Below are 21,415 nucleotides of genomic sequence, written 5' to 3' on the forward strand. Positions count from 1 at the left end.
TTTTCCTGTATTACTTTTAATGTAAATACTTTCCCTTAGGATGCTGCGCAAATTTAATGTCATCTGAATTTTAAACCACTACCCTCTCCATGACTACCTCCATTTCTGGTCTTAGTTATTCTTTCCTGTAGCTTCATATGTTGCCAGGACATTGAAATGACATACCTTTGGCCAATCCATCCACTTAAGGCAGTGGTTCTCAACCTTCTGGCCCTTTAAATACAGTTCCTCATGTTGTGACCCAACCATAAAATTATTTTCGTTACTACTTCATAACTGTAACGTTGCTACTGTTATGACTCGTAATGTAAATATCTGATATGCAGGATGGTCTTAGGCGACCCCTGTGAAAGGGTCATTCGACCGCCAAAGGGGTTGCGACCCACAGGTTGAGAACCGCTGAGTTAAGGAGACCTAGTACATTGCTCTGAATAAAATGCCCTTCAGCTTATTGCTGAATCAGTCTAAATTCACGTATTTACCCATTCAACTTATATTGAATAACTACTGTGTACCTTATATTGAAGTATGTAGTAGAGGACAGGAAGTTCCATAGTACCTATAGTTCACAGGGACATTTCTTTCTTTGTTGCATATTTAGATAAAACTGTCAAAAAATGTTAGAAGCAAATATGATTGAGAAAATAATAGTTACTAATTTTTGGTCCCATTTAAATGATTGTCTTGATCTTAAATTTGAATTTATCTTTAATTTTAGAAATATGTATAGTCAATTAACAGAAACATGAAAGGACATAACATTAAGGAAAAAGTCAGTAGAAATTATATAATTTCAGAATTAAAAAGCACCTCTTGAGAATATTATGCTAAGTGAAATAATTCAGACAGAAAAAATCAAGAACCATATGATTTCACTCATGTGAGATATAAATAAGTCAGATGGAAAAAGTCAAGAACCGTATGATTTCACTCATGTGATGAACAATACAAATAAGCAAACTAAAAAACTCAGACAATGACAACAGTATGGTGGTTACCAGAGGGAAGGGTAGTAGTAAAGGGTAAAAGGGGTAAAATATATGGTGACCGAAGGAGATTTGACTTTGGGTGGTGAACACAATGCAATATACAGATGTATTATAGAATTGTACACTGCAACCTATATCATTTTATTAACCAACTAGAGGTCTGGTGCATGAATTTGTGCACGGGTGGGTTTGGCTGGCCCACCCCTGATTAGGGTGGCGGGGGGTGGGGGGCAATTCGGGGTGGGGCTAGCCAGGGGGAGGGGCCACAGATGGTTGGCCAACTGGCCCTGCTTCCTGGTCAAACTCCTGGTTGAACTCCTGGTCCAGGGGACAATTTGCATATTAGGCTTTTATTATATAGGATGTCACTCACAAATAATTAATATAATTTTTAAAAATTATATAATTTCAGAATTAAAAAGCATCTCAGCATGTTCCAACCCTTCAACTTACTATTTAAGAAATTTAAGAATTACCCTCCTTCCCTACATTAGATAATATATGGAATTTATTCACTTCATGATGTGGTTAGAATGAGAACCTAGCTTGCCAATTTCTGGCAAAAAAGTCAAAATTTAAACAGTAAAGTTCACAGACAAATCACTACAGAAATTATCTTGCTGAACTTTTTTGTAATTGAGCCCATTCTCTTCTTGAGTCCTCATTCTGATTAATACCTAAAAGCATTTCATCCTGCCAATAAAAGGTGTCAGTCTGTCTTGAGTAATAGCAGGTGCAATGTGATTGGTTGGAGGGCCCTGCCATTGCCCCACGATTGCCCGCAGAGGGAGGCCCAGGCCAGTGGGCTGCAGTGGGTGGGTGAGGCCACCCACTGTGGGAGCGATCCATTGCGGAGCCCTGGCCGGGTGGCCAGGGCCCATCTCTTTGGGGTGACAGATCGTGGAGCCCCACAATTGCGATTGATGCCCCAAAGAGGGAGGTCCAGGCTACCCGGTGGTGCTGCTGCGGTGGGTGGGTGGGGCCTTCCTCTGCAGGGGCGATACATTGTGGAGCCCCGGCTGGGTGGGCAGGGCCTACCTCTTTGGGGCCCAGCGCTGTGGTGAGTGGGTGGGGCCTCCCACTGCTGGGCAGTTGATCACAGGGCTCCTGGACTGTGAGGGCGCAGGCTGGGCTGAGGGTTCCCCTCCTCCCCAAGTGCATGAATTTTATGCACCGGGCCTCTAGTATGCATATAAGTTCTTTGGTTAATCTTTTCCCCTCTGAGATCTGTCATTCTGTTCCGTGCATCCATGCCTCTGGACCAATTTTGTTCATCAGTTTATTTTGTTAGATTAGATTCCACATATAAGTGAGATCATGTGATATTTGTCTTTCTTTGGCTAATTTTGCTTAGTATAATACTCTCCAGGTCCCTCATGCTATCTCAAAGGATAAGAGATCCTTTTTCCAAATGTATAGTAATCCATTGTGTAAATGTACCACATCTTCTTTTTTAAATATATATTTTTTTATTGATTTCAGATAGGAAAGGAGAGGGAAAAAGAGAGAATCTTGATTGGCTGCCTCGTGTACACCCTACAGTGGGGATTGAGCTCACAGCCTGGGCATATGCCCCAACCAAGAATTGAACTGTGATCCTGGTTTGTAGGATGTCATCCACTGATCTATACTGGCCAGGCACCGCATCTTTCTTACCTACTCATCTGCTGATTGGCACTTGGGCTGTTTCCAGATCTTACCTATTTTATACTAGAGGTCCGATGCATGAAATTTGTTCAAGGGGCTCGGCCCTCGCGGCCCCGGCTTCGTCCAGAAGGTCGTTCGCTCTTTGGTCTAATTAGCATATTATGCTTTTATTATTATAGACTAGAAGCCTGATGAACAAAATTCATGCAAGAGTAGGCCTTCCTTCTCCCGGCTGCCTGCATTGGCTTCCCTCTGGCACCCTGGACCTGGGCTTCCCTCCGGCCGCTGGCAGACACCCAAGACCTGGGCTTCCCTCGCAGTCCCCGCTTTGTCCAGAAGGTCGTCCAGAAGGATGTCTGGTCTAATTAGCATATTACGCTTTTATTATTATAGATATCACTGTGGTGAACATAGGGGTGCAATGGTAAATGGGATTGTTTATTCTTTCTGATTGGTGTTCCAGGCTTCTTAGGATATATGCTTAGAAGTAGGATTGATCACTGGGTCAAATAGCAGTTCCATTTTTAATTTTTTGAGGAAACTCCATACTATTTTCTATAGTGGTTGTACCAGTCTGCATTCCTACTAGCAGTGTACTAGGGTTCCTTTTTCTCCACATAATCACCAGCACTAAGTGTTGATTTATTGATGGTAACAATTCTGGTAGCTGTGAGGTGGTGCCTCCTTGTTGTTAAACATCTATACTAATAAAAGAGAAACATGCAAATTGGTGTCACTCCGCTACACCCACCAGCCAATCAGAGTGACTATGCAAATTAACCCAACAAAGATGGCGGTTAATTTGCATGTGCAGGCATGGAGAGAAGACTGAAGGCTCTGGCCAGAGCGAAGACTGAAGACTGAAGAGGCTTGGCTTCTATGCTGTGGCCGGACCAAAGGCCTGGGTCCCGGGTGCCGGAGAAAAACTGGTGCCAGCAGCTACGGGAAGGAAGGCCTATTGCATGAATGTTCGTGCAACAGGCTTCTAGTTTTTTTATATGTCTCTTGGCCATCTGTATGTCCTCTTTGGAGAAGTGTCTATTCAGGTGCTCTGCCCATTTTTTAATTGGGTTGTTTGTCTTCCTTTTGTTGAGTTGTATGAATACTTGATATATTTTGGGAAGTAACCCCTTATCAGATGTATCATTGACAGATATGTTCTCCCTTACAGTGGGTTCCCTTTTCATTTTGATGCTGTTTTTTTGTGTGTGCTTTTTGCTGTGCAGAAGCTTTTTATTTTGATGTAATCCCATTTGTTTATTTTTTCTTTAGTTTCTCTTGCTCTAGGTCAGTGATGGCGAACCTTTTGAGCTCAGCATGTCAGCATTTTGAAAAACCTTAACTTAACTCTGGTACCGTGTCACATATAGAAATTTTTTGATATTTGCAACCATAGTAAAACAAAGCCTTATATTTTTGATATTTATTTTATATATTTAAATGCCATTTAACAAAGAAAAATCAACCAAGAAAATGAGTTCGCGTGTCACCTCTGACAAGCGTGTCATAGGTTCGCCATCACTGCTCTAGATGATGTATCTGTGAAATTTCTGTTGCGTGAGAAGTCTGATATTTTGCTGCCTGTGTTTTCTTCTAGCATTTTTATGGTTTCATGACTTCCATTTAAGTCTTTTATTCATTTTGAGTTTATTCTTGTGTATGATGTAAATTCTTTGTCTAGTTTCATTTTTCTTGCAAATACCTGTCCAATTTTCCTAACACCATTTATTGAAGAGACTGTCTTTACTCCATTGTATACTCTTGCCTCCTTTGTCAAATATTAATTGAACATAATGTCTTGAGTCAATTTCTGAATTTGTAGGTTCTCTGTTCTGTTCCATTGATCTATATGCCTGTTTCTGTGCCAGTACCAAGCTGTTTTGATTACAGTGGCTCTGTAGTATATAGCTTGATATCCAGTATTGTGACCCCCTCCAACTTTGTTCTTCTTTCTCAAGATTACTGTGGCTATTCAGGGCCTTGTTTTTGGTTCTATGTGAATTTTTGGAGTATTTGTTCTTGGTCTATGAAATATGCCATTGGTATTTTAATAGGAATTGAATTGAATCTATAGATTGCTTGAAGTAGCATGGACATTTAATGATGTTAATTTTACCAATCCATGAACACAGTATATTCTTCCACTTGTCTATATCTTCCTCTATTTCTTTTTTTAATTTCCTGTAGTTTTCCACATTCAGGTCTTTTACTTCCTTGGTGAGGTTTATTCCTAAGTATCTTAATTTTGTTGTTGTTGCAATGGATTCCTACTGCCCCATGCTCCGTGGGATCCCCTTCCTTTCTCTGTTCCTCTAGATTGGGGATCTCTGTAGGGGTTTTGGGGACCCCACACTCCCAGGGACCAAGAGCTGTGCTGCTGCACCTTTCCTCCAGCTTTCCAGCTGTTTAAGTTAGCTCACTCTCTCTGCATCTCCTGTCCCCTTTCTGCACTCCCACTCAAAGTATTTCAGATCTACTGGTTTTTCAAGCCCAGTGCTCTGCAGTTTAAGGGCAAGTCGGGTCTGATGTCGGAAGCAAGCAGACAGAGCTTCCTGCTACTCTACAGCCATCTTGGAATCCCCTGTAAAAATATATTTAATTAGTTAAAACTAAATTGCCGGGTAGAAAATATATGGGACTCCCAGTTAAATTTAAATTTCAGCTAAACAGTTAATATTTTTAGTGTAAGTGTAACTCATACAGTAGTTGAAATATACTTAATACTAAAAAATATTTTTCTTTTTTTAACATATTTTATTGATTTCAGAGAGGAAGGGAGAGGGATAAAGAGAGAGAAACATCAATGATGAGAGGGAATAATTGATTGGTGCCTCCTGCATGCCCTCTACTGGGGGGGAATTGAGCTCGCAACCCCGGCATGTACTGTTGGCTGGAATTTAAGCTGGGACCCTTGAGTCCACAGGCTGACGCTCTATCCAATGAGCCAAACCAGCTAGGGCCTGAAAAAATATTTTTCATCTGATATTTAAATTTAACTGAGTGTCTTGTGTTAACTCTCTAGCAGCCTGAATTCTTTTTCTTTTTCTTAATATGTTTTTATTGATTTTTAGAGAAAGATGAAGGGAGAGGGATAGAGAGATAGAAAAATCACAGAGAGAAACATCATCAATTGGCTACCTCCTGTACACCCCCCTACTAGGGATAGAGCCCGCAACCTAGGCATATACCCTGACCAGAATCTAACCAGTGACCTCTTGATTCACGGGTCGATGCTCAACCACAGAGCCACCCCGGCCTGGCCACTTTCTTAAATATCATCAGCCCTTCACCTCTGATTTGGTAAAATTTCAGCATGAGTATTTTTTTAAATAAATCTTTATTATTTAGATTATTACAGTTGTTCCTCTTTTTCCCACCCATAGCTGTCCTCCACCCGGTTCCCACCCCTCCCATGCCCTCACCGCCCCCCCGCCCCCACTGTCCTCGTCCATAGGTGTAAGATTTTTGTCCAATCTCTTCCCGCACCTCCCTCACCCCCTTCCCCCTGAGAATTGTCAGTCCACTCCCTTTCTATGCCCCTGATTCTATTATATCCACCAGTTTATTCTGTTCATCAGATTTTTTATTCACTTGATTTTTAGATTCACTTATTGATAGATAGGTATTTGTTGGACTTTGTTGTTCATAATTTTTTTTTAATATTTTTTATTGATTAAGATATTACATATGTGTACCCTCTGCCCCCCCCTCCCCCCCCCCGCTCATCCCCTCACCCCCCCGTTGTCCGTGTCCATTGGTTAGGCCTATATGATTGCATATAAGTCCTTTGGTTGATCTTTCCCCCTTGCCCCCACCCTCCCCTACCTTCCCTCCAAGGCCCGACAGTCCAATCAATGCCTCTCCGTCTCTGGATCAGTCCTTGTTCATCAGTTTATGTTGTTCATTATATTCCACAAATGAGTGAGATCCTGTGGTATTTATCCGCTCTCCAGTTCCATCCATGCTGTGGCAAATGGTAAGAGTTCCTTTTTCTTCTTCCTCTTCTTAAAGAATACCTTTCAGCATTTCATATAATGCTGGTTTGGTGGTGATGAACTCCTTTAGCTTTTTCTTATCCATGAAGCTCTTTATCTGACCTTCTATTCTGAATGATAGCTTTGCTGGATAAAGTAATCTTGGTTGCAGGTTCTTGCTATTCATCTCTTTGAATATTTCTTGCCACTCTCTTCTGGCCTGCATGGTTTCTGTTGAGAAATCAGCTGACAGTCGAATGGGTACTCCCTTGTAGGTAACTGAGTTTCTTTCTCTTGCTGCTTTTAAGATTCTCTCTTTATCTTTTGCTCTTGGCATTTTAATTATGATGTGTCTTGGTGTGGTCCTCTTTGGATTCCTTTTGTTTGGGGTTCTCTGCGCTTCCTGGACTTGTAAGTCCATTTCTTTCACCATGTAGGGGAAGTTTTCTGTCATTATTTCTTGAAAAAGGTTTTCAATATCTTGCCCTCTCTCTCCTTCTGGTACCCCTATAATTCTGATGTTGGTACGCTTGAAGTTGTCCCAGAGGTTCCTTACACTATCTTCGTATTTTTTGAATCTCTTTTCTTTTTTCTTTTTCGGTTGGGTATTTTTTGTTTCTTTGTATTTCAAATCTTTGACTTGATTCTTGGGATCCTCTTCTCTGCTGTTGGATCTCTGTAAATTATTCTTTATTTCAGTCAGTGTATGCTTAATTTCTAGTTGGTCCTTTTTCATGTCCTCCATGGTCTCACTATACTCCTTGAGGGATTCATTAAATTTATCGGCGGTTTCCATAAAATTCTTGAAAAACCTTATAAATGTGGCCTTGAACTCTATATCCAGTCATTTGCTTTCCTCCGTTTCTGCCATTTGTGACCTTTTTCTTTGTCTCCGCATTTTGGCTGCTTCCCTGTGTTGATAGAGTGGCCCTGCGTGCCAGGTGTCCTGTAGGGCCCAGTGGCTCAGCCTCCCCAGTTACCTGGGGTAGACACTCTTGGTGCACTCTTGGTGCCTTGGTTGTTGTAGGATCACTGGGAGGAATTGACCTCCAGGCCAATTGGCTGTGGGAATCAGTTGTGTCTGAAGTGGGAGAATGGTCCCCCTCTGACCACTGGGTACAGTGGCTCCTGGATCTAAGGAGGTGCTAATTCAGCCCCTGCCTGAGGCCACACAGCAGGAGCCACGAAGAGGCTCAGCTGTGAAGCAATGCAAGCTGCTGCGAGGCCTTGGGCCTTCTCTTGGAAGTTCCGGGTCTGCCTGGCTGGGCTGTAGTTAGGTACATTCACATGCAAAAGCCTCTGCCGCAGCCTGGGTGGGGCGGGGTCTCAGGGAGACAAAGGGCGGTGAAAGCAGATATGGTGATTCTCCGCGCCCGGAGCCGCGCGTCTCAGTGTCCCGGTAACGGCTGCAAGCACCTCTGAGGGAAAGCCGCCCTCAAGTTTGCCCGCTGCTGCCTGACAGACCAGCCTCTCCCCGTATGAGCCCTGGGTCCCCAGAGACCTGCTGGAACCGGAGTTCAGAGCAGTCGGGAGCTTGTGATTCAAAAAGACAGCCGCGTCCTCAGGCGCCACCCCCTTTCCGTGCATGCGAGCCGCCGCCGTGCCTCTGCACTTCACCTCTGCAGCTCCTCTGGCTCTCAGCGTGCCCCTCTTTTCTTCTAGTTGTAGAAATTACAGTCAGCCAGCCTTCCTGTTGTTCTGGACGATGTTTGCTCTGACCCTTGCGGCATTCTTCAATTGTTGTGTGAGGCGACAATTTCCCGGTGTTTATCTATGCCGCCATCTTAGTTTCTCCGTCTGTTGTTCATAATTTTTATCTTTACCTTTTTCTTCTTCCTCTTCTTGAAGAATACCCTTCAGCATTTCATATAATACTGGTTTGGTGGTGATGAACTCCTTTAGCTTTTTCTTGTCTGTGAAGTTCTTTGTCTGACCTTCAATTCGAAATGATAGCTATGCTGGGTAAAGTAATCTTGGTTGTAGGTTCTTGGTATTCATCACTTTGAATATTTCTTGCCACTCCCTTCTGGCCTGCATAGTTTCTGTTGAGAAATCAGTTGACAGTTGAATGGGTACTCCCTTGTAGGTAACTATGTGTTTTTCTCTTGCTGCTTTTAATATTCTCTCTTGCCTTTTGCCCTTGGCATTTTAATTATGATGTGTCTTGGTGTGGTCCTCTTTGGATTCCTCTTGTTTGGGGTTCTCTGCACTTCCTGGACTTGTAAGTCTATTTCTTTCACCAGGTAGGGGAAGTTTTCTGTCATTATTTTTTCAAATAGGTTTTCAATATCTTGCTCCCTCTCTTCTTCTGGCTCCCCCATAATTCGGATGTTGGTACGCTTGAAGTTGTGCCAGAGGCTCCTTACACTGTCTTCATATTTTTGGATTCTTTTTTTTTTGCTTTTCAAGTTGGGTGTTTTTTGCTTTTTCATATTTCAAATCTTTGACTTGATTCTTAGGATCCTCTAGTCTGCTGTTGGATCTCTGTAAATTATTCTTTATTTCAGTCAGTGTATGCTTAATTTCTGATTGGTCCTTTTTCATATCCTTGAGGGTCTCACTAAATTTCTCAGAGGTTTCTAGAAGATTCTTGAGTAACGTTATAACCATGGTTTTGGACTCTATATCCAGTATTTTGCTTTCATCCCTTTCTTTCATTTGTGACTTGTTTCTTTGTCTCCGCATTTTGGCTGCTTCCTTGTGTTTGTTTCTAAGTACTGGGTAGCAGCTAAGTCTCTTTGAGTTGATAGAGTGGCCTTGTGTGGTTGGTGTCCTATAGGGCCCAGTGGCTCAGCCTCCCCAGTCACCTGAGGTGGACGCTCTTAGTGCACCCCTTTGTGGGTTGTTTGCACAGTCTTGTTGTAGTTAACCCTTGATTGTTGTTGGTATCACTGGGAGGAATTGACCTCTAGGTCAATTGGCTGTGATGACCAGCTGTGTCTACACTGGAAGATCTGTTGTGCAGGACACACCCTTATGGGGCAGGATTTGCTTCAGTGGGGCTTTGGTGCTCACTGAGTCTGCCCTGTGAGTGTCTCTCTTATGGATGTGAAGAGTTGTAATCTGGTATGGTCTCACTCTGACCGCTGGGTACACTGGCTCTTGGATCTCCAAGGAGGTGCAAGGTCATCTACTGTCTGGGGCCGCCCAGCAGGAGCTACAGAGACATTTGCAGATTCCTCCTCTTTGTTTGGGGTTTGGAAGTGCCCAGACGAGGCCCAGCTGTGAAGCAAGGCTGGCAGGACCTTGGGCCTTCTTTTGGAAGCTCTGGGGCTCTCTGACCCAGCTGAAGTTTGACAGGTTTTAGGCGAAAGGACAGGCCATTCATATGCAAAAGTTGATGCACACAGCTTGGGTGGGGTTGTAAATTGGGTGGAGCGGGGTCTTTTGGAATCACCAGGGCAGAGCAAACAGCAATGGCTGCCAGTCAGCCCTGAACTGGAGAAGTCCCAGGTTCTCTGCGTCCCGCGCCCCCATGCAGGAACAATGATTGCTGTGAGCACCTCTGAGAGAAAGCCACCCTCATATTCCTGTCCCGATGCCAGACAGTCCAGATTCTCCCCATATGTGCCTGGGTCCCCCAGAGTCTCGCCGGGAACTGGAGTTCAGAGCAGTTGGAAGCTTGTATCTCCCTCCTGATTTAAAGAGCAGCACATCCAGGTGCCAGCACTTTCCGCGCCTCTGCACCTCCTACCAGTCTCAATGCACCTTCTTCACCTCTCTAGTTGTGGAACTTCCACTCAGCCAGCCTTCCCATGGTTCTGGGTGGTAGTTGTTCTGCCGTTTAGTTGTTGTTTTGATGTGGTTGTGAGAGGCAGCAAGTACAGGTGCTTACCTATGCTGCCATCTTGCTTCTCCGCAACCTGACTTCTTGGTAATCCAAACAACCAGTAAGTGGGTTTAAAATATCCCCACTTTCAGAAATTGGTTTCACAAGAGTCATGGCTCAAATTGCATGTACTTTGCCTGTTTGATAGGCAATAACTAAGCCTTCCTTATTATTTTATTGCAGCTATTCTAATGTTCTTATAAAAGAAGTATTTTTTATTAAAAAAAATTTTTTTGATCCTCACCCAAAGATATGTTTATTAATTTTAGAGAGAGAGGTGAGCGGGGTGGGGGGGGGGGGGGAGAAACATCAATGTGAGAATCATCAGTCAAACCTGCAACCTAGGTATGTGCCCTGACCAGGAATGCAGCCTTTTGGTGTATAGGACAACACTGCAACTAACTGAGCCACCTGGCCAGCCTTTAAACATTTTTTTTAAACTACAGATTCTTTACTTACTTGAGGACCCTACATAGTTTCATCCCAGCTAATTTTTTCAGCCATCATGAACCTATACTTGAACAAAATTATGCTATTTGCTTTAATGTCTTTGTTCATGCTACTCCTTGTACCTAAAGACCTAAATCCCTCCCATCTATCTATGTCTGTCCAACCCTTTAATGCTCATGTCATGCTGTCCCTTCCAAGGAAATCTTCCTCATTCTCAGAGCTAAAAGGGATCTCTCTTACCTCTGAGTATCATGTTCAACATTGTAACCAACTATTGTTATTTGGGTAGGGTGATTTTTTAAAATTATAGTAAGAATATTTAACATAAGATCTACCATTTTAATGACATTTTAAGTTAAGATGCAGCATAATGATAGATAAGAGCTTTTGCAACTGATCTCTAGACTTATTCCTTTTACATAATTGGAACTTTGTATGTGTTGAATAGCAACACCCCATGTGCCTGCAACCATAATTCTATGCTGCTATGAGTTTGATTACAGTATTTTAGATACCTCATGTAAGTGGAATAATGTAGCATTTCTCCTATGATGAGTATATTTCATTAAGTATAATGTCTTCAAGGTTTATCTATGTTGCCACATATGGTAGGATTTCCTTCTTTTGTAGACCCGAACAACATTCCATATCATGTATATGCCACAATTTCTTTATCCATTCATTTGTAACTGGATATTTAGGTTATTTCAACATCTTGGCTACTGTGAATAAATAGTATTGCAATGAGCATGGGAGTGCACGTATCTCTTTGAGATCTTGATTTCAATTCCTTTGGATTAAATACCCAAAAGTGGAATTGATGAGTCACATGGTAGTTCTATTTTTAATTTTTTGAGGAACCTCCGTACTGTTTTCCATAGCTGTACCATTTTATATTCCCACCAACAGTCCACAAGGGTTCCAGTTTTTACACATATTCATCATTTTTTTTAATAGTGTCCATTCTAACGGCTATGAAGTGATATCTCATTGGGGTTTTGATACTGCATTTCCCTGATGATTAGTGATGTTGAACATCTTTTCACATATTGTTGGCCATTTCTGTGTATTCTTTGGAGAAAGTCTATTTAAGTTCTTTGCCCAGTTTTTAATTGGATTATTTGTTTTTTTTGTAACTGGGTTGTAAAAAGAGTTCCTTTTATATTTTGAATATTAGCTCCTTATTAGATATGTGGTTTGCAAAGAGAGTCTTGTCTTTTTCTCCATATTCCTACACTATACTTTAGCATTGTTTTTTTCAGTACTTGGCACTCAAGGTGTGTTTATTAAATAAATTTAAAGCAGCTACCTGGTTTCCAGTCAGCATCAAATTTGAAAAGCCCAAGTAGAACTTCTATAGATACTCTTTGACAGCAGTGAGAAGTAATAGTTGAGAATGGAGGAGAACACTATAAAAAACCAAACTTGGGAAAATAAAATTCTGCATGTATTTACAGTCTCATGGACTGAAGCAAATAAGGGTTGATAGGGACTGATAAAGATTAATCTTAAATGCTAGGCTGAGAAAAAAAAATTAGGCCCGGCTCCTATGGCTTAGTGGTTGAGCATTGACCTATGAACCAGGTCATGGTTCGATTCCCGGTCAGGGCACATGCCCAGGTTGTGGGCTCAATTCCCAGTGTGAGGCATGCAGTAGGCAGCCGATCAGTGATTCTCTCTCATCATTGATGTTTCTATCTCTCTCTCCCTTTCCCTTACTCTCTGAAATCTAATATATATATGTATATATATGTATATATATGTAAATGGTTAAAAAAATTAGAAAATCCTAAAATATGACATAATTATTAGAATTTTCTACAAATGTAAATAAACTTCTTTTAGAGTTATTGAGAAAAGTCTCATAAATAAGGGACTATTATATCATTGCTCTAATGAAAAATTTGTACAATAATAGTCTTTTTAAAATTGAGTTTATTGGGGTGACATTAGTTAATAAAATTATATAGGTAATTATATAGGTTTCAGCCCTGTGTTGCTCAGTGGTTGAGTGTTGACCCAGGAACCAAGAGGTCGCTGTTTTGATTCCTGATCAGGGCACATGAGGGGTTACAGGCTCTATCCCCAGTAGGGGGAGTTCAGGAGGCAGCTGTTCGATGATGTTTCTCTCTCACAGATGTTTCCATCTCTCTATCTCTCTCCCTTCCTCTCTCTACAAATCAATTAAAACACATATTTAAAAATTATATAGGTTTCAGGTGTACAATTCTATAATACATCATCTGTGTATTGTACTGTGTGTTCACCACCCCAAGTCATGTCTCCCTCCATCTCTGTTTATCTCCCCTTTACACTCTTTGCCTCCCCTCAGCCCCCTTTCCCTCTGGTAATCACTATACTATTGTCTGGGTCTGTGAGGTTTTTTTTGGTGACTTATTTTTTTTTAATCCCTTCACCTTTTTCACCCAGCCTTCCAAACCCTCTCCCCTCTGACAGTTATCAGTCTGTCCTCTGTATCTATGAATCTGTTTCTGTTTTGTTTATTAGTTTATTTTGTTCATTAGATTCCACATATAAATGAAATCATATGGTACTTGTCTTTCTCTGACTGGCATATTTCTCTTAGTATAATACTTCATAGGTCCACCCATGCTGTCTGAAAGGGTAAGATTTTCTTATACAGCCAAGTAGTATTCCTGTGTATAAATGTACCACAGCTTTTTTATTCATTCATCTACTGGTGGACACTTGGGCTACTACCAAATCTTGGCTATCCTATATAATAAAAGCCTAATATGCAAATTGTCCCCTCGGGCAGGAATTTGACTGACCAGGAATTCAACCAGGGGGCAGGGCTGGCCCACCAACCTCCCACGTCCCCTCCCCCTGGCCAACCTGGCCTATTGGCTCCATTGGGGTGGGCCGGCCGAATCCCACCCGTGCATGAATTTGTGCACTTGGCCTCTAGTTGTAAATAATGCTGCAGTGAACATAAGTGTGTATATATTCTTTTGAATTAGTGTTTCAGTTTTTTTGTGTTTTTTTTCCATATATATCCTCAGAAGTAGATTTGCTGGATCATAAGGCAGTTCCATTTTTAATTTTTTGAGGTAACTCCATACTGCTTTCCCCAGTGGCTGCACTAGTCTGCTTTCCCACCAGCAGTGCACAAGGGCTCCCTTTTTTCCATATCCTTGCCAACACTTATTTGTTGACTTATTGATGATATCCATTCTGACAAGTATGAGGTGATATCTCATTGTGGTTTTAAGTTGCATCTCTCTGATGATTAGTGACATTGAGCATCTTTTCATATAATAATAAATATTCTTGATTTACTTTAGCTAACTAAAGCAGATAAATATTATATATTTTGTTTAAGGAAACAAAATTAGTACATTTTTAAAATAATAATGTCCAGACTACATGCTTAAACATGTGACTGCTGACCTAATATGAATGTTTTTTATTCAAGAATTATGAACTGCTACTTTGTTGTGTAGAGTATCCTGACATTTATAAATATACTATTCTAGATATTTAAAATTCCAAGAAAAAAAGATGATGTAGTACCTAATCGTAACATTAGGTGGTGGTAACTGATTTTAGAAATTAAAGCGTGAAATGTTTCCAACTTATGTATTCTTTTTTTGAACTTGAAACATTTAGTGCTGCTTACATTTCAGAAGGAAAGGAGGGAAAAATATGCCAGGCTATCCAATACCATTTCTACCTGTTTGGGCTCCTCACCTCTCCATCTTTTTCCTTTGAATGCTATAATCCAATGCTTCTCAAATTTGTTGGTCTCATGCCCTTTACACTCTTAAAAATTATTGAGCCCTGAACGGTTTGGCTCAGTGGATAGAGCGTCGGCCTGCGGACTGAGAGGTCCCAGGTTCGATTCCGGTCAGGAGCATGTACCTTGGTTGCGGGCACATCCCCAGTGGGAGGTGTGCGGGAGGCAGCTGATCGATGTTTCTCTCTCATCGATGTTTCTAACTCTCTATCCCTCTCCCTTCCTCTCTGTAAAAAATCAATAAAATATATTTTAAAAAAAATTACTGAGCATCCTAAAGAGCTTTCACTAATGTGGATCATAAGTAAATAATGATTAGTGTGTTTTTCTTGTCAGAAATTAAGACTGAGAAATTTAAAAAGACATATTAATTCATTTAAAAATAATAATAACACGCCTAATACTTATTAATATAACTATTTTTGACAAAAAAATAACCAATTTCCAAAACAAAAAAATAGTAAGAAGAATTACTTTGTTTTAAAAATTTTAAAACCCTTTAATGTCTAGGTTATTAATAGATAGCTGGATTTCTATATTTGTTTACAGATTCAATCTTTTGGAATATAACATATCATTTAGTCTCTGGAAAATTTCACTCCATATTCGTGAGAGTATAAGAATAAAAAGGGCAACTAATGGCTTTGTATGAAAATCATTTAAATTTCACATAGTCTCTCAAAGGGTCTTGTGGACCCCGAAGAATCCTGCCGGGGTCCAACCCCAGCGGGTCCAGGGGTCCCCAAAGGCGTGGACGGAGTCGGCGAAGAAGGAATGACACAGGGACAGCATTCAGTTGATCAGCAGCCTAGCCAGGATCTCTAGCCCGGATCTCCAGCCAAGTTCTGGTCTGGATCTCCAGAGAGGTTCTGCTTAGGATCTCCAGCCAGGTTCTGTCCAGGCTCTCCAGTCAGGTTCAGTGTCCAGGTTCCAGTCAGGTTCTCCTGCCAATCTCTGTAGTCAGGTTCAGTCCAGGATTCCTTGCCATGTTCTCCCGCTAGGCTCTGTCTCTAGGCTCCGAGGCCAGTCCCTCTCCAGGATCCTCTGGCATGCTCTCTCCAGCGAAGTTCTTCTGCCTCTAGGCTCCGTGTAGATTCTGTCTTCTTGATTCTGTTCTAAGTTCTGAGTGTTTCTGTCTTGTTACAACTGTATTTATACCAGTTGATTCAATCCTATCAATCTCTATTACAAAGGTTAGGGCGTTTCTTATCTCCATTCCAGGGAGAAAAGATTATGTAGTTTAAGCAAGATTGTTTGTAGTTAAAGGGATTAATTACCCGCCTGGCACTTAGTTGAGGGGTTTTATTCCCTCCCTAACTTCAGGGGAAAATCCCTACCTGGGGATTCAACCTTTCTCGGAGAGGTGGCTTTGGTTAAAACACAGCGCCAAGAAGGTGAGCAAATATATTAAGAACCGTATGCCATATATGCCAGGTCCCTTGAAACAGCAAGGATGGACCGGCTCCCGGCAAATTCCCCCTTTTTTATTTTTTAAAAGCAAGCATTAAAAAGAAAAACCTGAAACGCTCTCTTGTATCCATTTTAAGAGTAGGATTGGCGCTTTCTGCTATTACCTGAGTCCTGATCTATCATCCCAGGGAGAGCTTGCCAATCCTGCACTTTCCCAGGGTAGAAAGGCTGCAGTGGGGATAAGGATAAGGCTCCTTGGGCCTACCTTCTCCCATGCCTCTACATTTACCTTTCTGGCACCTTTCCTTCCTCAGAAAAGCATGGACATACTTCTTGTATAAAACGTTCTGTCTGACTGGGAGTAACCTTAATTCCTCTGCTAGCAAGCATATATGTTAAAAGATCAATACAGAGTCTTTTTTCTTTAGACTCAGTATGGCACATCTTCTTAATCTAAAGATCAATACAGAGTCTTCTTTCTTTGGACTCAGTATGGCACATCTTCTCAATCTAAGAATCAATACAGAGTCTTTTTTCTTTGGACCCAGTATGGCACATCTTCTCAATCTAAGTTCTGTACTATCCACCTTCTTACCCTACTTATCCTCTATAGGGGGGTCTGTAGCACCCTGGTGGAGTCCTATCCGTCCCGAGTGTGGGGTTCTCAATGGGGGGGCTTACCTAAGGGAATCCTGTTCCAGGGGTTCCCAAAGGTGTGGACGGAGTCGGCGAAGACTATCCACCCTCTTCCTACGGTGGAGTCTGATCTATCCCGAGTGTGGGGTTCTCAATGAGGGGGGGCTTACCTAAGGGAATCCTGTTCCAGGGGTTCCCAAAGGTGTGGACGGAGTCGGCGAAGACTATCCACCCTCTTCCTACGGTGGAATCCTATCCGTCCCGAGTGTGGGGCGCTTACCTAGGGGTCCCTGTTCGGGCGCCATATGCCGGGGTCCAACCCCAGCGGGTCCAGGGGTCCCCAATGGCGTGGACGGAGTCGGCGAAGAAGGAATGACACAGGGACAGCATTCAGTTGATCAGCAGCCTAGCCAGGATCTCTAGCCCGGATCTCCAGCCAAGTTCTGGTCTGGATCTCCAGAGAGGTTCTGCTTAGGATCTCCAGCCAGGTTCTGTCCAGGCTCTCCAGTCAGGTTCAGTGTCCAGGTTCCAGTCAGGTTCTCCTGCCAATCTCTGTAGTCAGGTTCAGTCCAGGATTCCTTGCCATGTTCTCCCGCTAGGCTCTGTCTCTAGGCTCCGAGGCCAGTCCCTCTCCAGGATCCTCTGGCATGCTCTCTCCAGCGAAGTTCTTCTGCCTCTAGGCTCCGTGTAGATTCTGTCTTCTTGATTCTGTTCTAAGTTCTGAGTGTTTCTGTCTTGTTACAACTGTATTTATACCAGTTGATTCAATCCTATCAATCTCTATTACAAAGGTTAGGGCGTTTCTTATCTCCATTCCAGGGAGAAAAGATTATGTAGTTTAAGCAAGATTGTTTGTAGTTAAAGGGATTAATTACCCGCCTGGCACTTAGTTGAGGGGTTTTATTCCCTCCCTAACTTCAGGGGAAAATCCCTACCTGGGGATTCAACCTTTCTCGGAGAGGTGGCTTTGGTTAAAACACAGCGCCAAGAAGGTGAGCAAATATATTAAGAACCGTATGCCATATATGCCAGGTCCCTTGAAACAGCAAGGATGGACCGGCTCCCGGCAGAATCCAAAACTACAATATGAGGACTATTGCTCTACCTCCTCCGTGCCTGTAAGATGTTAATGAAGATATGCAAACCATATGCATACGTACTTTGTATTAACTTTGAATTTACAAATACTAAAGTTTAAACTACCAGTTTTTGGCTTATTTCATCTGTATGTTGTACATAGGGATATATTTACAACAGAAATGACTGAGTAGATATTATCACATTAATTGATAAGAAAAACATAACTTCCTAATAGAAAAAAGGACAAAAGATGACCATAATTGAAAGATGCAAATATACATTATGTTCATAGGACATAATTTTTAACCAGAAAAAATGCTTATTAGAATACATATGGACCTAAATTATTACCAGAGTTTGATTCAATGTATATTAGCTGAAATCTGTAATCTGTGAAGACTTTGATATCATCACAGTTACACCTCTGTTATGAAGTAATCTCTTGTCTCTTCATTCTCTATGCTTTGTCTGTTCTTCCTGATCCGCATCCACAACATCAGCCCTTGTCTCTATGCTAATGATTTCCAAAACTGTGTCCAAGCCAACCTGACCTCTCTTCCCTGTGTTCCCCAGCCTTACTTCCAGTTGTGTATATCTCTAGGTAGAAGTCCTAAAGTTTCCTCAGTTCCAGGTTACATAAAACCAAACTCATGTTCTCCCTTCAGATCACTCTAGCACCTACTCCTCCTTAATTCTCTCTTTTAGTTAATCACCGTTTATCAGATTCCTCAGGCTGGAAACCTTTAAGTAACCTTTGACAATTTTTTCACCCCTTAAATACACTGATTTTTCATGTCTCTTTGCTGTTTGCTCTGCATGAATTTTCCTCTTATCTTCTTAACCTGGAAAATGACTACAAATACTTAGATCTCAAATGTTACCACTTCTGTAACACAATTAGCAGATGTTCTTATATCACTACTAGGGGCCCGGTGCACGAAATTCGTGCACTGGGTGTGTGTGTTGGGGGGGAGTGTCCCTCAGCCCAGCCTGCCCCCTCTCACATACTGGGAGCCCTCAGGCGTTGACCCCCATCACCCTCCAATCGCAGGATCGGCCCCTTGCCCAGGCCTGACGCCTCTGACAGAGGTGTCAGGCCTGGGCAGGGGACCCTCATTTCCCCCCATCACTGGTTCTGCCCCCAGCCCAGGCCTGATGCCTCAGCCAGAGGCGTAGACCCCCATCACCCTCCGATCACCTGATCGGCCCCTTGCCCAGGCCTGACGCCTCCGCCAGAGGTGTCAGGCTTGGACAGGGGACCCCCATCTCCCCCTGATCACTGGCTCTGGCCCCCGCCCAGGCCTGAGGCCTCTGGCCCAGGAATCATGCCTGGGCAGGGGACCCCCATCTCCCTCTGATCGCTTGCTCCACCCCCCGCCCAAGCCTGACACCTCTGACCCAGGCTTCAGGCCTGGGCAAGGGGACCATCATATCCCCCCAATCCCCGGCTCCGCCCCCCGCCCAGGCCTGATGCCTCGGCCAGAGGAGTTGACCCTCATCACCCTCCGATCACCAATCACCGGATCGGCCCCTTGACCAGGCCTGAGGCCTCCGACAGAGGTGTCAGGCCTGGGCAGGGGACCCCCAGCTCCCCGCAGTTGCAGGCTCCGCCCCTGCCCAGGCCTAACGCCTCTGGCCTAGGCGTCCGGCTCGGGCAGCGGGGACCCGCAGCTGCAGCGGCCCCGCGATCGTGGGCTCCGCTTTAGGCCCAGGCAAGGGACCCCTAGCTCCCAGGACTGCCAGCTTCGACCGTGCCCAGCTCCCATCGCTGGCTCCACCCCTACTTCCTGCTATCACTGGCCAGGGCGGCAAAGGCGCCTGATTCTCCGATCATGGCTGGGGGGCTGATTCTCCCCCAGCTCTTAGCTCCCCCTTGGGTTTCCGATCACTGTCAGTGGCAGGGGGCTTCTTCCTGCTTTCCCTTTTACCTCCCTGCATTGTGCCTACATATGCAAATTAGCTGCCATCTTGTTGGCAGTTAACTGCCAATCTTAGTTGGCAGTTAACTGCCAATCATAGTTGGCAGTTAATTTGCATATAGCCCTGATTAGCTAATGAAAAGGGTATCGTCGTATGCCAATTACCATTTTTCTCTTTTATCAGTGTTGATAAGGCTGTGTTTGCGTAAACAGAGAGAGAGAAAGCACTCATTGTTTTTTCATCTCTCTCCCTTGATAAATTATTAGCTTTGTAAGGCAGGTACTGTGTTCGATTCATCTTTATTTCCCTAGTCTTTAGCACACTTCGTAAGTTTATTTATAGGAGAGTGAGAATGGTATCAATTGTCCATGTTTCAAGTATTGTACAGGTAGTTCACTGCTGCCCAATGTTAAATGTTACAAATTATGATTAGTATATCTTTTCCAATAATTCCTTAATTTCAGGGGGAAATGCCTCCATTATAAAAGTTAACACTGAGTATAAAGTTTCATAAATACATTTAATATACATTTGAAGTATCACAAACCTGATCTAATGGTATTTATAATGAGTAGTACTATAATTATGACTTGATGTTAACTCGTAACAATAAAAATGTTCTAGGTTTAAGTATATTTTGGGGTAAAAGTTTTGGTATAGAATATATCTATACATACATATTTCCATGTAAGTACTTTTCAGATTTATGTATACTAATACATGCTAACTTCTGTTTGCAGAACTTCTTGGTATACATGAACAAGCAGCTGTAGGATTCTTAACCTTAATGGAAGCTTTAAGATACTGTAAGGTAAGTTGATTTTTAAGGTACTTTGAATGGTCTTTATTCACATGTTCACTGTTGTGGATAGTATTTTTCTTCTATGACAACATATTTTAGCTTACTAATGTTATTATATACTATCAGATTATTGCTGGTCTTCTTTCCTAAACTGACAGTCGTATTAAGGGAAGAGTTAAGCTGGCTGATCAGGCAGAGTTTCCTAATTTTGAGGTTTGTTTCTTTTCGAGGGTGGGGGGGAAGAACCCAGTATATTCTGGAAATAGAGACTTCTGTTGTTGAATATAAATATTTTTTTTGGTAAACTGAGGGAAAAGGATGTGCTGTTTCTTCCTTACCAATTAACAGTATACTTCACTAAACAACTGGTAGTACTTTATTGGGCAAAGAAAAAGAACCTGCTGAATGCTGAAATTCTAACTTCTGATTGTTCCATCTGAAAATGATTTCACACTGACAAAGCAGAAATCCAAGCATTTAATAGAATTAAACTCCTTAACACATATGTGAAAATTAGGAACTGCCATGAAACCCTCATTTATTGATATATATTTTCTTGCTTTCCTACACAATCTGAAATAACTATTGGCTGTTCCAATGGTCTTAAATCATTAGAGATTTGCAGTTAAGGTGTCCTCATTTTGGAGGAAGAAAGAAGACAATGTTATTTTTTACTTCTGAATGGTGGTTCCATGGCAGTGGTTCTGGTGGTGGTGATTAGTTTTAGTAACAGTGACTTGTGCCCTTCCTTCCTTCCCTTTTCTTTTTTTTTTTAACCAGACAGCATTCCTCTTTCATGACAGTCCTTGGACAGGGGTGATACGGGCATAAAAATCAAACAGGTTTCATCTAGCTCTTATTCATTTTAGTTATCGTAAGGTTAAACAGTAGCAGTTCTTCTTTTTAGTGACTTTAATTATA

The 21,415-nt window shown here is 42.4% G+C and overlaps 1 protein-coding gene across 5 annotated transcripts in view; it reads left to right on the forward strand.

Moving 5' to 3' along the window:
• Positions 1-21,415, forward strand: part of MINDY3 (MINDY lysine 48 deubiquitinase 3) — a 120,753-nt gene that overhangs the window by 32,614 nt on the left and 66,724 nt on the right. For all 5 annotated transcript variants that reach the window (XM_059711579.1, XM_059711586.1, XM_059711570.1 and 2 more), the window contains one exon: positions 20,433-20,503. In XM_059711579.1, the coding sequence (XP_059567562.1) occupies positions 20,433-20,503 (71 nt within the window). The remainder of the gene's footprint in view (positions 1-20,432; positions 20,504-21,415) is intronic.

This window comes from Myotis daubentonii, chromosome 1 (assembly GCF_963259705.1).
Source record: "Myotis daubentonii chromosome 1, mMyoDau2.1, whole genome shotgun sequence".
Classification (NCBI taxonomy): Eukaryota; Metazoa; Chordata; class Mammalia; order Chiroptera; family Vespertilionidae; genus Myotis; species Myotis daubentonii.